This window comes from Vanessa tameamea, chromosome 18, assembly GCF_037043105.1.
Source record: "Vanessa tameamea isolate UH-Manoa-2023 chromosome 18, ilVanTame1 primary haplotype, whole genome shotgun sequence".
Classification (NCBI taxonomy): Eukaryota; Metazoa; Arthropoda; class Insecta; order Lepidoptera; family Nymphalidae; genus Vanessa; species Vanessa tameamea.
This window is the reverse complement of record NC_087326.1, coordinates 8,037,616-8,052,294: the sequence shown is the minus strand read 5'-3', so window position 1 is coordinate 8,052,294 and position 14,679 is coordinate 8,037,616. Positions and strand designations below refer to the sequence as shown.

The 14,679-nt window shown below is 32.2% G+C and overlaps 2 protein-coding genes across 2 annotated transcripts; both read right to left on the bottom strand.

Moving 5' to 3' along the window:
• Positions 1–3,664: 3,664 nt before the first annotated feature.
• Positions 3,665–5,110, bottom strand: LOC113396856 (spidroin-1-like). The gene is made up of 3 exons (XM_026634931.2): positions 5,016–5,110; positions 4,740–4,782; positions 3,665–4,652 (listed from the first exon to the last, which is right to left on the bottom strand). The coding sequence occupies exons 1-3, from the start codon at positions 5,028–5,030 to the stop codon at positions 3,829–3,831; spliced, it is 882 nt and encodes a 293-aa protein (XP_026490716.2). The 5' UTR covers positions 5,031–5,110; the 3' UTR covers positions 3,665–3,828.
• Positions 5,111–11,081: 5,971 nt separating this feature from the next.
• LOC113396841 (glycine, alanine and asparagine-rich protein-like) lies at positions 11,082–12,751 on the bottom strand. Its single transcript, XM_026634904.2, has 3 exons — positions 12,643–12,751; positions 12,510–12,552; positions 11,082–12,127 (listed from the first exon to the last, which is right to left on the bottom strand). The coding sequence occupies exons 1-3, from the start codon at positions 12,655–12,657 to the stop codon at positions 11,268–11,270; spliced, it is 918 nt and encodes a 305-aa protein (XP_026490689.1). The 5' UTR covers positions 12,658–12,751; the 3' UTR covers positions 11,082–11,267.
• Between the last annotated feature and the right edge of the window lie 1,928 nt (positions 12,752–14,679).

Here is a 14,679-nt window from a genome sequence, read left to right as displayed (position 1 = left end):
GCAGCGTGGTGGAACATGCTCCATACCTTCCCCTCAAAAGGAGAGGAGGCCTTAGCCCAGCAGTGGGAAATTTCCAGGCTGTTAATGTTTTTTATGTTGTATAAATCGTTTATTGTTCTTTCTCTTTATGAAACGCGCAACAAAATCCGTTGAATGGTTAAGAAAAAGTTAGCGCAGCTGTATCTACCCGAAACAAGAAGCTAATTTATATTATACTGTTGATATAATACAAAACAAACAATGAACACAATGTATCTATTGCGTCGAGATACCTACAGATAATAATCAACTATTCATACGTTAATTAAGCAAATAAAATTATATATTTTACGATTATATATAATTTTGTCATAAACCTACACGATTGTAGTTATTAAATAGTTTTGCAGCTATGTAATTAATATAAGTATATATACATATTGACAATTATTTTCCTTAAAAATAAGAATGTAACTCCGACAGTGTACAGCTTTAAATACCAGGGTTGTTATGGATACGTAGGTTCGGATCTGGATATTAATACGGATTTATTAATAATATTTTACCGATTTCAGATACGAGTAGCAATTTGAATTTATTTGTAGGCTATTATTTAAAAGACCATAGACTCTCTATAAACACAACACAATGCAAAAACAAAACAAATAATTAACAACGATTTATCGGATTCCTTTACGGTTTCAGATAGATTTTTATTTCGGATATCCGATAGTTTCGGTTACAGTTACGTTGCTCCATAACATCCTTGTCAAATGCTATTATGTATAAATGATTTGATATGAGGCGTAGGATTTAGTTTAATGGAATTTATTTCATGAAAACATGAAAATTTTAATATTGCCTCAAATATAAATTGTTATGATTTAAGGGATTTTGTTAATAAATACAAAACCTTTCATAATATAAAAAAATATTTATCTTTGGATTATATATTCTTAATTATCATCAAATATATTATGTATTTTATTCATATATATACTGAAATCTTTATATACAATATACATAAAAGCACACAGTGAAGAGAAAAACAATTCTTACAAGAGATTCTACCAATAAAATCTCGGGACAATAGGAATAATTGTCAAAAGATTTATTTTATGTTATTTATATACTAAATTATGAATTTAAATCGCAAATAAATTTCATCGATCAAAATTATCAGACGTGGACTATCTTGGATCGTTGACTCATGATAAAGTGTCGTCTTCCTGCCCTGATTTTAGTCATAGAAATTAATAATTGCATCAGTTTGACAACAAGTTTCTAATTCATAACAATGCATATAAGTTTGTATTTAAACGGATATACAGTATATGAGACAAGTCTTTTATGACTACTTGTTTATAAACTATTGGATTTAGTTAATATCGGAGTATTCATACGAAATCAGAAGATTAGATTCCCGTATACCCGTGTTTACAATTGTGATAAAAAATCTCGTTACATTATCGTACTAAACAAAGCCACAGCCTCATTTTTTATGAATTACACAAATGTTATTAATAGCATTTGTATATTTGGTATTTTAATTTATTTTTCGATTACATATATCGTTCCATAGAATATATGGAACGTTCAGATTGCGTTAGGTGATAGTTCCATGATTTCAGGATACGCTTTATAGTATGTTTGTAGTATTCATTTGATACAGTATTTATTCAATTCAAAATTGAATATGTTGTTTTTATTTTTCTGAGAATAGATTATTATAAATAGAACGGCAAGATCTTACGGAGACTACTGTGCATGTTATATCATAAATAAATAAATAAATATTGGACAACATCACATACATTACTCTGATCCCAATGTAAGTAGCTAAAGCACTTTTGTTAAGGAAAATCAGAAGTAACGACAATACCTCAAACACCCAGACCCAAGACAACATAGAAAATTAATGAACTTTTTCTACATCGCATCGGACTCGAACCCGGGACCTCAGAGTAGCGTACCCATGAAAACCGGTGTACACACTACTCGACCATGGAGGTCGTCAAAATCATAGGGCACAAAGGGAGGTGCACAGTGTAACTCCTGACTTTCATAGTCGTATGGGATGACAATCCGATATAACCGAAGAGAATACAGACGCAGGACATACTTTCTGAACCCGGATGGCCGGGCCCAAATAATTTTATAAGCTAATTTGATTTAATAAATAAAAGTATAATAAAATAATGCACTAGTAGTAGTAGTAGTAGTAGTAGTAGTAGTAGTAGTAGTAGTAGTAGTAGTAATAGTAGTAGTAGTAGTAGTAGTAGTAGTAGTAGTAGTAGTAGTAAAAGTATATTAAAGTATGCACTAAAATCTCCAGCAAAACAATGTCGTAAAACCTATTAAAAATACATTATAATAAAAAAAGAAAAATAGTTTGAACTATTGAGTTTGGTTTTTAATATATACGGTCACGTTTGTCAAAACACATAAAATAAAATATTATGATAATTCATACAGCTTAAATAAATGTTTTTCTAGCCATTCGTTTTATTTAAACAATCACTTTTGCTGCGGTCAATATAAATTGGTTTGGCAATTTCGGGTTTTTGTTTATAGTTGTCAAATAAGAACATCCTGTAGTGTAGAAAAATGATTTTTTAAGTTTTGTATTTCTTAATATAAAATAATATATTGATTTTTTATAATTTTCAAGTTAGTTATATGACTCGACTCCACCTTATAGTTAGGCTGGCTTATGACTCAATTTCTTATTTTACTAATAGTTCCTATTAAAATAACTTATTTCGTACTCTAACATAACAATAATAATTTATTAAAAATAAATAAAACACTATAAAATCTATCTAATCGTTTGAAATGTTTCAAATAATTTATTTATCTTATTGTTATTTGTTTTAAACTTTTAATCTATCTCACTGCCTATCGGTATCGTATTGTGTAAAGCATAATTAATGTTGTGTTTTATTTACATGACACATAAAAATATAAGTAACATATTTTTTTTATCATTGCAATTATTGAAACAGAATTTGAAATAATGCGATACACAATTTAAGTTTTATAATCAGATTTCGCGATAAACTTAAAGTATACGTAAGCATAAGCCATTAAGAAATAAAATAGTACAGTAATCATAAATCAAGGAAAGAAACAGTTTGATTCATATATCGTGTCTTAATAATTTAGAGGCAATTATTACATTCTAGTTATCCAAAATATCAATAACAATAATTCGCTACTTAAGCTAAATCAAAATTTTTAAATCGCAATGCAGGGCACATTTTTTACTTAGTTCAATAATTATATATATTTTTATTTCTATTGTTAGTGTTGCCAATTTTTATTATTTGAAACTCAACAAACTTATTATATTTTATCAAAACATTTGTAAACAAGAATGTTATTCTTCATTAACGAAAACCAAGACATTATCTCTTGTAATTTTTATCAGTATGTGTGTAAGGTCAGATGCTGAATTATTTTAATGTTTTATTTACAATTAAGTGTAAAAAAAAATAACACGGAATTCCTAGAATAGGTTATTGTTCGAAAAAACGTTGAAAATTAAACTATAAAACATTCATGTAATTCTCATGATCAGTTTTAGCATGATTGATTACAAGTTATGGGTACATACACGTTACTCATTATTACATAGGTTTTATTTACGATGCCCATACATTTCCCATGTCAAAAAAAGCATTAAAATTATTTAGTAAATTTTTATTCATCAAAATAATTATATTTACACAATAAATTCTTAATTATAATACACTGCATACCATTTCTATCGACAGTAATGAAATGGATGTAGAAATCGAACTTATTAATTCGATTGTCTCCTTAGGAGTAGGTGATAGAGTCGTTTATTTAGTGATGGCCCTTTCCGCCGTATCCGTAGTTTCCATAACCCCCAAGGCCGTATCCTCCAATTGCTACTTGCGCGGTTGCGACTGGAGCGACAGCAATGGGAGCAGCAGCAACAACTGCTCCACCACCGTTACCTAGACCAGCTCCTCCGATCAGTAGTCCACCATCCTGAGTATTTCTAACAACAGCATCTGCAACGGCTTGCGCCTGAGCGGCACTAGTAGCAACAGCAGCAGCCTGAGATCTAGCAGCGTTAGAAATACGGGCAGCTTCAACTGCACGAGTGTTTGCGATAGCAACAGCGTGGACACGGGCAGCATTAGCTATGCGTTCAGCTTCAACAGCACGAGCAACTTCAATAGCTGCAGCTGCAGCAGCTCGCCTGGCAGCATCAACAGCACGCGCATTTTCATAGGCAGCAGCACGAGCTCTCTGAATATAAGCAAGACGAGCACTATCTAACGCTTGAGCTCTTTGGATAGCATTAGCCTGACCGGCTCTTGCAGCAACCTCGGCAACACGCGCACCTTGGATTGCAGCAGCAGCAGCATTTGCAATTTGAGTTACTTGCACGGCTTGGGCGTTTTGAATAGCGCTAAGCTGAGCAGCACCATAAGCAGCTGCGTTATTTAATGGAGCACTGCTACCAGGTCCTGACGCTAAACCTTGTCCGCTACCGACAATTATACCGGATCCACCTGAAATGGCTGCCGCCGCAGATCCAATTTCATAGCCTGAGGCAACAGCAGGGCCAGCTATTATAGCTCCACCATAACCACTTTGCGCGGCACTGGAGTCTGCAGCGGATCTTCCTTGTCTTATACCTACAAGGAGAGATTATTTTTAAAATAAAATTCTTACTACAAACATATTTAGAAAAAATAAATTGTAAGGATCTTTTAAGGACTTACTACTGCCAAGCACATTACACGCCAAGGCGATGACAACGAGAACCTGTGGAAAAAACATATTTTAAAATCGAAAATGTATAGAATACATTTATTTTTTTATATATAAATACCCTTAAAAATCATATCATACCATAAATAATTATTAATTTATACAATTATATATTAATAATAATATAATTTAATAATAACATCTCCAAAGTATTTCATCTCTATGTAAATATGCAATTTGCGAAGTTTTATCATTTAGATAAATATATCCTCTATCTCAATTCTTACCGTAAGTGGAGACATATTTTTTATTCCGCTGCTGACCCTACTCGATTAATTCGTTACAATTGTATGACTATTGCCACAAATTGCATGCACTTTTATACTGCACCCAACTGTTACAACTTCACCTATTTAAAATTCTAATAAAAATGCGATACTGCTCTATTTGAATATTATTACGTATTTTTGTTGAAAAAAATAACCTGGACACGCGAGAATTTAAACGCTTGATCACACCCCAAGAAAAAGTTAAAAGGAAAATAGTCGTTAATAAATACGTATAAAGATTAATTTACTTCAACGGTAATCGTTAAATAATCTTGTACACTAAATTATTTATTAGCATTAAAATTTCGTTTCAGACACGTTTTAACACCTCCTGATTTAAACTGGAATTTCAAATTGATAATTTCATATCAAAACATTTAATTTGAAAATAAATATATAACCAACATCATTTTTTTTTTCAGAGTACGTAAAAACTTTAGACCTACGCCTGGGCCCTGATTCTGTATGCCACAATTCGTAACGAGCCTAAATTAGTGACGTAATAACAAGCTAAGAAACACAAACGTATTTCCGTAACACGCCGAGTTATGTTTTCTTAAAATGGTATTCTGTATGCCATAAGACATGTAGTCTATGCTTTTTTGAGAGATTTAACGCGGTACGATCGGATTCATTTCCTATATTTTAACATTAACACCAGTTTTTTTTTTCTACGTAAATTTATTTATTTTTCTTAGACTAAAACCAAATATTATAACATAAAATATTACTAAAACTTGTATATTTATAAATGCTAATGATAACAAAATGTACTCGAATTGATACAAATATTAAAAAAAAATGTAATTATTATATATTTTATTAAGTTGTTTGGAACATATTGCAATAAAGACAGAGGTCATTATTAACAATTATTGACAAATTAAACGTAAACATGTCATAATAATAATATTTATTTACTTAAAGATTTTTTATTTAAAACCTTCATTAAATTCGCCTTAGCAAACGATCGAATTGACCAGAGCAATAAGATATATTCAAATGAAATGAATGCGCAGTCTTTTCGTCAACGTATTGGATATTATTAATTTCTTTTAAATACTATACACCATTTTTTCTGGATAAGGACAGTTATCAAAGGATCGGGCGCTGATGGTTAGCTTCCCTTGGCCAAGGGAACTAGCATTAGATGATGTGTTGAAGAAGGGAAGGACAAATACCTAACACTTTAAGTGTTCCATGCTTATACAACCTACTCATACTTTGGTATGAAATCAACTGAGAATGAGAATAATATGGAATCAGTTTAACTTCTAAAGAATTGAAATATTACTTAATAATGTAAAAGTTTTACAAGCATTGTTTATGTAATATTCCGTTTAAAAGAGGATGTTAGATGTTGACATCATATTGGAAATCTATTAAGTTTTATGAATGTAATATTTATGTGAAAATTGTTTTAACAAATAAATATATTTTGGTGATCCATAGAAAAAAGGAATACCTGTAACTTTGAAATAACTGTGTTAAAGTGAATAAATGATTTAACATTAAACCCATAAAAACATTACTAGCTTTAGAAAAGAATATATCTGTATTTACTTAGCCACAAAAGTTCTGTCATAATGAAACTAAATAAATTGATAAGATTTTGATCTTTTGGAATTCAATAATAAGATGAAAATAGGAGAATCAGTATAGACTTATACTCCTTAAACAAAAATTAATGAATTAAAAACGTAATGACGTAATCGTAATTTTGATATCCAGTTTAAAGAATAATATACAGAGTCAAAGTCAAAGTCAAAAATCTTTATTCAATATAGAAGTGTTTACACTTGCTTATTGATAGTCAAAAATCTACCACCGGTTCGGAATTTAACACCTCGGACCTGAGAAGAACCAGCGAAAGAAACTCAGCGGGATATTATTTTTTTTTCCATTAATTTTTCCAACAATAATAATTATATTTTAGCTATTTGAAATAGCCTGGAGGCGATCATTTCATTCCCAAGGTGTGCAGTCAACAAAAAATCAATGATTTAGTTAATATAAATTTAATTATAAGATAACAGTATTACATTTAACATTAAAGTGCCGACAGCAAATTCATTGACATTCAACGAACGCCATTTTTTCACGAACCCATAAATTTACTCCTTAAGCCATAATACCATAGATTATTCAAGATTTTGACGAATCAACAGAATTGCTTTAACAGTATTATCTAACATAATTATAAATAACTAGTTCGTCGCCCGTGACATCGCTCGAATTTTAGGGGATGGTCGTCAGATGTTAGGCAGAATAAGTCTATCGAATTTCATCAAATACGGTTCAGTAGTTTGGCGTTAAAGAGCGACTGATAGACAGAGTTACTTTAACATTTATGATATTAGTATAGATAATATTTAATAAGAATTACTAAATTATATTTTGAATTATCTTAATGTTTATAAATATGTAGTTTTATAAAATTCAACTACAACTTTCTGTACATTATGTAAGTGTCTACGTAAACGTGTTTAAATAAGATTTTTTTTTTTGTTGAAATTGTGTTAGTGTAAGAATTAACAATTCGTTTTAGTTAAAGCTAATTTTATAATCGATGATTTAGTATTCCTTGTTAATAGTATGCATGTACTAACAATATAAGCATTGCATAATTATTTTTTTCATCTAAAATTATTGTGTTAAACGTAAAACTTGAAATAATCACTACCAATACGCTTTAATATCAAACATCAAACCCAAAATATACTTTATTCAAGTAGGATCTTAGAAGCACTTTTAAAGCCGTCATTTTACATGGTTAACCTTAATATCGAGCTACCAGCGGTTCGGAATGTTGAGAAGAACCGGCTATAAACTCAGTAGGTACTTCTTTCTAGAGTTGTCTGAGGGCATTCTTCAGAGGCGCATCCTCCAATTCAGCTCCAGAGTATCTCAACTGTTTTCCGAGGAAAATTTACCACAGGCAAAACCATTTAATGTAGTATAACACGTATAAATTAAAAAGTATTATAATAAGAGTAAAAGAGAATCTCAAAAATTTTGTAAAAAAAAACTTTCGTTACGTTACGCAGAACACAAGGGTCGCATGTTGAAATTAAAAGAAAAAAAATGTTTTTAATTAGGACTCCACTTCTTTACCTTTAAACATTATTCAACTTAATATTCTCGTGACGAAATATCGAACAGTTTAAATGAATAACGCTCTGTACAAATAAATTTCATATACTTAAGACGTGTGAGCACTCTATTCTCTTACTCGCAGCGACCAATGGGACGGCAACCCGACACGACCTGTGATAGAGCAGGTGCAGGACCATACGTACTTTCCAAGTCACGGTAAAAAGACACTGCCAATTTCCTTTACCTTGACTGCTAATGAGAATGTACCACAACATATATCGGATATGGCCCAGTTGTTAGAACGCGTGCGTCTTAACCTATGATTGCGGGATCAAACAGTGCGCACCACTGAATCTTCATGTGCTTAATTTGTGTTTATAATAATTTATCTAGATTATCATCATCTTAGCGGTGAAGGGAAACATCGTGAGGAAACCTGCATGTGTTAAATTTTTACGAAATTCTGCTACATGTGTTTCCATCAACCCGCATTAGAGCAGCGTGGTGAAATATGCTCCAAACCTTTTCCTCAAAGGGAGTGGAGGCCTTAAGCCCAACAGTGAAAAATTTACAGGCTGTTCCTGTAATAAGAATATATTTACAGAACATAGCAACTTACATCGTCAGATATAAGAAAATTTATTAGGATTGATAATTTGAACGTCTGAACCCAGAACCTCGGGACCAGCCATTACAATAAAGAGGCAATTAAAATATACAACATACTCAAGTAAAATTTCATAGTACTTACATATTAATGTACACCTTATTTGTATTGTATACAGGATATTGTAACCATAGGATAGGATAGTTTCGACTTGGGAACCTTCAAGAAAAGAACGTACTCTTTCCTGAAAGGCCGGCAACGCACCTGCAAGCCCCCGGTGTTGCAGATGTCCATGGGCGGTGGTAGTCACTTTCCATCAGATGAGCCTCCTGCTCGTTTGCCGCCTCTAACATAAAAATATATATATTAATGCGTATATATATTTATATATTAATGCGGTCTATGTTCATTATGGCTCTCGGAAATCTTCGTGTTTCGGGAGCCGTCGTGTTTTATCAGTTGCCCTTTGCTTAGGATGTGTACATACATATATACACAGTTGTTACGAATGTTTATTTATTGGTCAGATTCCAATTAGTAAAAATTTAAACTACATAATTAATAGCCGTTACTTTAGTGTTTACTTATTTTAACTCTATTTTTGAATGGATGAAATTTACTAAAGATACCAGCATGACATTTAATTTCCAAAATATACTTGTACAATGTACAGAATCTACCATTTTTAGGCACCAGTCTCCGTAAATATATGATAATGTACCTAGCTGACAAGACTTACTTTTGTACTTTATTGTGAAATAAATAAAATCATTCATTTAAAATCTAAAATATACTTTTAGTTCTTGTTAATTAAAATACAATGATGATTTTTTCCTCAAATCTTGTTATGTTTCGTTCTCGATACGAAAAAAATTATTTGGATAATGAAAATGATAAAAAGAAAAACCAACCTTTTTCAGGTTATAATTTTATTATAAAAATAGAAATAGTTTTACAACTAATGAATTATTAAACGTAAAATAACAAATAAATCTATTAATTAGCAATCATGGAAAATTTTAGATATCAGAGAGTCATTGTTGAGTAGAAGCAATGTATTTAAACAATTAACTTCAGCAAAAAATAAAATTATATTTTGAAGGTTCTGTGGAATAATCTGCATTCGAAAAGAATAGGCCAGTTTCGACCACACGCTATAAAAAACGTCATAGATTATAAAGTAATGAAAAGGAAAAAGAGCCAGTAAGGAATATAATAGATTAGATGTTGCGGTGAACTAAAATTTATTTGTATGTAACTCTGATATAAGTATTATTAAAATCATAATACATAACATAACATAATCAGCCTGTAAATTTCCCACTGCTGGGCCAAGGCCTCCTCTCCCGTTGAGGAGAAGGTATGGAGCATATTCCACCACGCTGCTCCAATGCGGGTTGGTGGAATACACATGTGGCAGAATTTCGTTGAAATTAGACACATGCAGGTTTCCTCACGATGTTTTCCTTCACCGCCGAGCACGAGATGAATTATAAACAAATTAAGCACATGTAAATTCAGTGGTGCCTGCCTGGGTTTGAACCCGAAATCATCGGTTAAGATGCACGCGTTCTAACCACTGGGCCATCTCGGCTCTTTTTTTATTAAAATCAATAATTATCAATCCTAAACATTTTTCTTATATTTGACAGACAAATCGTTCGCAATGATAGCATAATACAAGATATTGCATCCGTAAATCCGAGACTGCTCCGAGTAACGTGTCAAGGGATCATAACATTAAAATAGCCCTAAAGAAATCGCGGTTTTCAATTGCTAATTGAACCATGACTGAGGGTTGCGTTACTTTATTTAAAATCCAGAGTACGTCAAAGGTCTGTGGAAATTAAAATTAAAAATAAGTAAAAATAAAATAGAAGATATTTTTGATAGATATGTATACGATCCTTGAATTAATTAGAAAACCAATTAGAATTTGTTCATTCCACATTTCGGAAGACATTGATTATATTTATTTATTGACAGCAACACCGATTATCACGTCCGGATTTACAGTTTATAAATACGATTTGCACAATAAGGTTAAAAAAAAGTAAAAAATATATAGCATATTTTGTTGTAGTTTTTTTATCAAAAATAATATCTGTATATTAATAAACATTTTTTATCTTTTATAAAAAAAAGTATATTATATAAATAAACTATAGTTGTGCCCAAAAAAATCTGATTAAAAATGGCTATTTTATGAGCATGCCAAGATATTTACATTATGAAAAAATTATATTAATGTATATGCAAAATCACAAAAATGTGTATAACCTAAAATGTAACATTTGTAGGAGATCAATAAAAGACATATATTTGATGCAATGGTATGTATTCTAATATTATATTTACACGACGAGTCCTTAACTATAATAACAATATGCCGCTTACCATTTCCTTGAAATGTGACGAAATGGATGAAGAAATATATTTTTTCTATCTATATCATTTGGTGTCATCACTAATACATAATTCGATGTAAGCACTATTACAGAATTTATTTACGCTTTACCGTGACCGTATCCGCCGCCGAGACCGTATCCGCCGCCAAGACCGTATCCGCCTCCAAGACCATATCCGCCGCCCAAACCATATCCGCCGCCCAGACCGTATCCGCCGCCAAGACCGTATCCGTAACCAGCAGCAATTGGTGCAACACCAACTAATCCACCACCAAGACCGGCTCCACCGCCGTACAACAAAGCACCATCCTGAGCATTGCGAGCTACCGCATCGGCAACAGCCTGAGCCTGAGCAGCGCTAGTGGCGACGGCAGCAGCTTGAGCTCTCGCAGCGTTAGCAATACGTGCGGCCTCTACGGCACGTGCGTTGGAAATAGCAGCAGCTTGTACGCGGGCAGCATTGGCAATGCGTTCAGCCTCAACGGCACGGCCGATCTCAGCAGCTGAAGCTGCAGCAGCTCGTCTTGCCGCTTCAGCAGCGCGAGCGTTTTCAAATGCAGCGGCTTGAGCTCTTTGTACATTGGCGATACGAGCAGCATCTAATGCCTGGGCCCTTTGGATAGCATTAGCTTGTCCAGCTCTAGCAGCGGCTTCAGTTACACGAGCACCTTGAATAGCAGCTGCGGCGGCATTGGCAATCTGCGTAGCTTGGACAGCCTGAGCATTCTGAATAGCACTTAATTGAGCAGCACCAACAGCGGCAGCATTGTTAAGGTTGCCACCTCCACCAATGATGCCTGGTCCACCGATAACTACTCCAGATCCAGCACCGATAAGACCTGAGCTGATTCCAGCAGCAGACGCACCGAGTCCATATCCACCGCCGTAACCAGACGAAGCATAGGATACAATTCCACTCTGGGCGGCACGGGAGTCAGCGGGACTGTCCTTTGTCACACCTATAATTTATTAAATCATAAATACACACATTTAATTTTTAAAAGAAACATCTAAATCTTGTAAATTTTCGTATATGTTTAAAACTAAACATTTAATTTATCAATTTTCTATTTCGAATTCAAATTCCTTTAAAGTACAACACGATTCCAAAACATTTAATCTCAATTCTCAATAAAAGTATATGTTCTGTATGTATGAAAATGTCGAGAAATATAAAATTTGCTTGCAATTACTCAAAATATTAACCACAAATAATAACAAAATATAAGTTAACAATGCTATTGAAAACAAAAGCCTAATTAAACCCGACCGCTTGATTTAAATCAATACAACTTTGAATTTCTAAGTTATCACCGAATAAAATAATCAATTCAATCGAACCTTCTCCGAGTACTCCACACACAGCTGCGATGACAAATACGATCTGTTAATATAAAATATAATTTTAATAAAACAATAAAATCTCAACAGTAAACTTCTGACTAATATATTATTCTCGAATATTTTAACTTACCGTAAGGCGAGACATTGTTATTATTATTATTACACACCACTGAATCAAAACGATTGGAAGTTAATAACGACTTCTTCAATTTGTGTGCACTTTTATACTACACCAAAAATTACAAACATCGAATTAACAATGCTAAACAGTCCAACTGTGCCGCCCTATTTGAATATCATTACCTGCCAATGTAAAACCAATCGAATAACCTGTACTGCAATGATACGGATGACCACACAAGTTAGCTAAATTATTACATTATTTACTCGAAAATGAGACTTATGCTCGTATCACAAAACTTATTATTCAAATTAATTAAATATCAATTTACTATCTGTATGTACTGTATGAACAGAAATCGTGCGCAGCCCTTGCGAATAATTTCCTCTGACAATCGAAGGTGAACTACGAATATAGGATATGTTACTATTAGGTAATTTATGAACAAATAAGTACTCCTGAAATATGTGCTATTATTCAAATTAGCTGTTACAACGCCTAACAACTTTAAATATTGTTTTCACGAAATATAAATTAACGTTTAAGTCATTATCTACGCAAGTATTAAGTAACATAAATAAATAAAAATATTAACCTATAGTTTTAAACATTATATAATATATGAATTAATAATCAAATATAATTTATTAATATAAGAGTCAATAACATTAAGTGCTTAAATATATACAAATATGAATTAAAAATAGTTACTGCATAAATCTTGACAGCGTGGAATGGTGGCAAGAATGCTAGCAGCATTTCCCCGTTGAATCGCAATTCCGATCCTCTGGGCTAAAAACGAACCAGCCCTCCTGTCACCAGTGGAGGCCATAAGGCGATGTGTTATAACAATAGTAATTGTATTTGATCACTCAAAAGACGAAATCAATATTATTTTCTAAGCTCCTTTCAGGAGTACTTTATATCTACAGATGTCGCTGTATGCTTGAGTGGTACATTTTTAATTAAGATAAAAAAGATCGCACATATCCATAGTACGTAAATCACATCAAAGGCTGTCATGTAGGACCTTTTAAAATCTCTTTTAAAATAACTATTTTCTCTTTGAATACTATTATAAAATATCTCTGTTTCATAAAATTCCCTATTTACTATTTTTTTAATATTTAAGTAGTTTAGTAGTCCTTTTCCTTAGTGGAGTTGCCTCTTTGTATTGTACATATTGATATTTTAAGGCTCCGTTAAATTCGAAATTGATTACTTTTGAATACTTATATTAATCACTAATAGGCGTTTGCGTCATTATGACAGCTGTGAATTCAGCTAACAATGCTTATACTGCTTTATTAAGCTTATAATAAAAATATAAATATAATTTAATATTTTTAATATGAAAACAAAAATAGTTAATATTGTTAAACTTGAAGAATATATAATAATTATATAGTTTGTTGAGAGTTTTATTCCGACACACGATATTAGCAAGCTATAGCCTGATAGAATGAGAAACCTACACGACCAGTGAGTTCAGGCACTGAAGCAACGGCTTTACGTGCTACTTTTCAAAGAATACTGTCAACGTTTCTACTTAAATTCTTAACAGAAAAACCCAACCACTTTCTAGTGGCTCGACTCAGAGATTCGACCTCATGATCTACAAGGGAACAAGCTAGCCATTATACCAACGAAACAGTTTCTATCGAAATGTCTCATAATAATATAAGTTAAAAAACTTACACCTAAAACTATAACTTGTAGTAGTAATTAATAATATTTCAAGCAAACATCACAAACAAATAGTTAATAGAGCAATTACTTCCTAGTTTTTTCATGAGGTCAATATTTATGCATAATGCAGTCAACTTAAACTGGTCTGATATTAATTTATTGTTCAACCGATTACATTGTAAGGCAAAATAATATTCATTAATATTTACAATTCGTATATAAGAAATAGTTCGGTGCGTGTCATTGCAATTCTAAAACTTGCTTCACTTAAGCAACAAGATGTTACAAATTGCATATAAAATACATGAAGTTTGTCTATTAAAAAAATATTTATGATAACATTTAATATACCGCGTT

Coding starts and splice junctions, on each gene's coding strand:
- LOC113396856 (XM_026634931.2), bottom strand. Junction 4,653..4,739: donor GTGTAATGTGCTTGGCAGTA/GTAAGTCCTTAA, acceptor CTCTCCTTGTAG/GTATAAGACAAGGAAGATCC.
- LOC113396841 (XM_026634904.2), bottom strand. Junction 12,128..12,509: donor GTGTGGAGTACTCGGAGAAG/GTTCGATTGAAT, acceptor AATAAATTATAG/GTGTGACAAAGGACAGTCCC.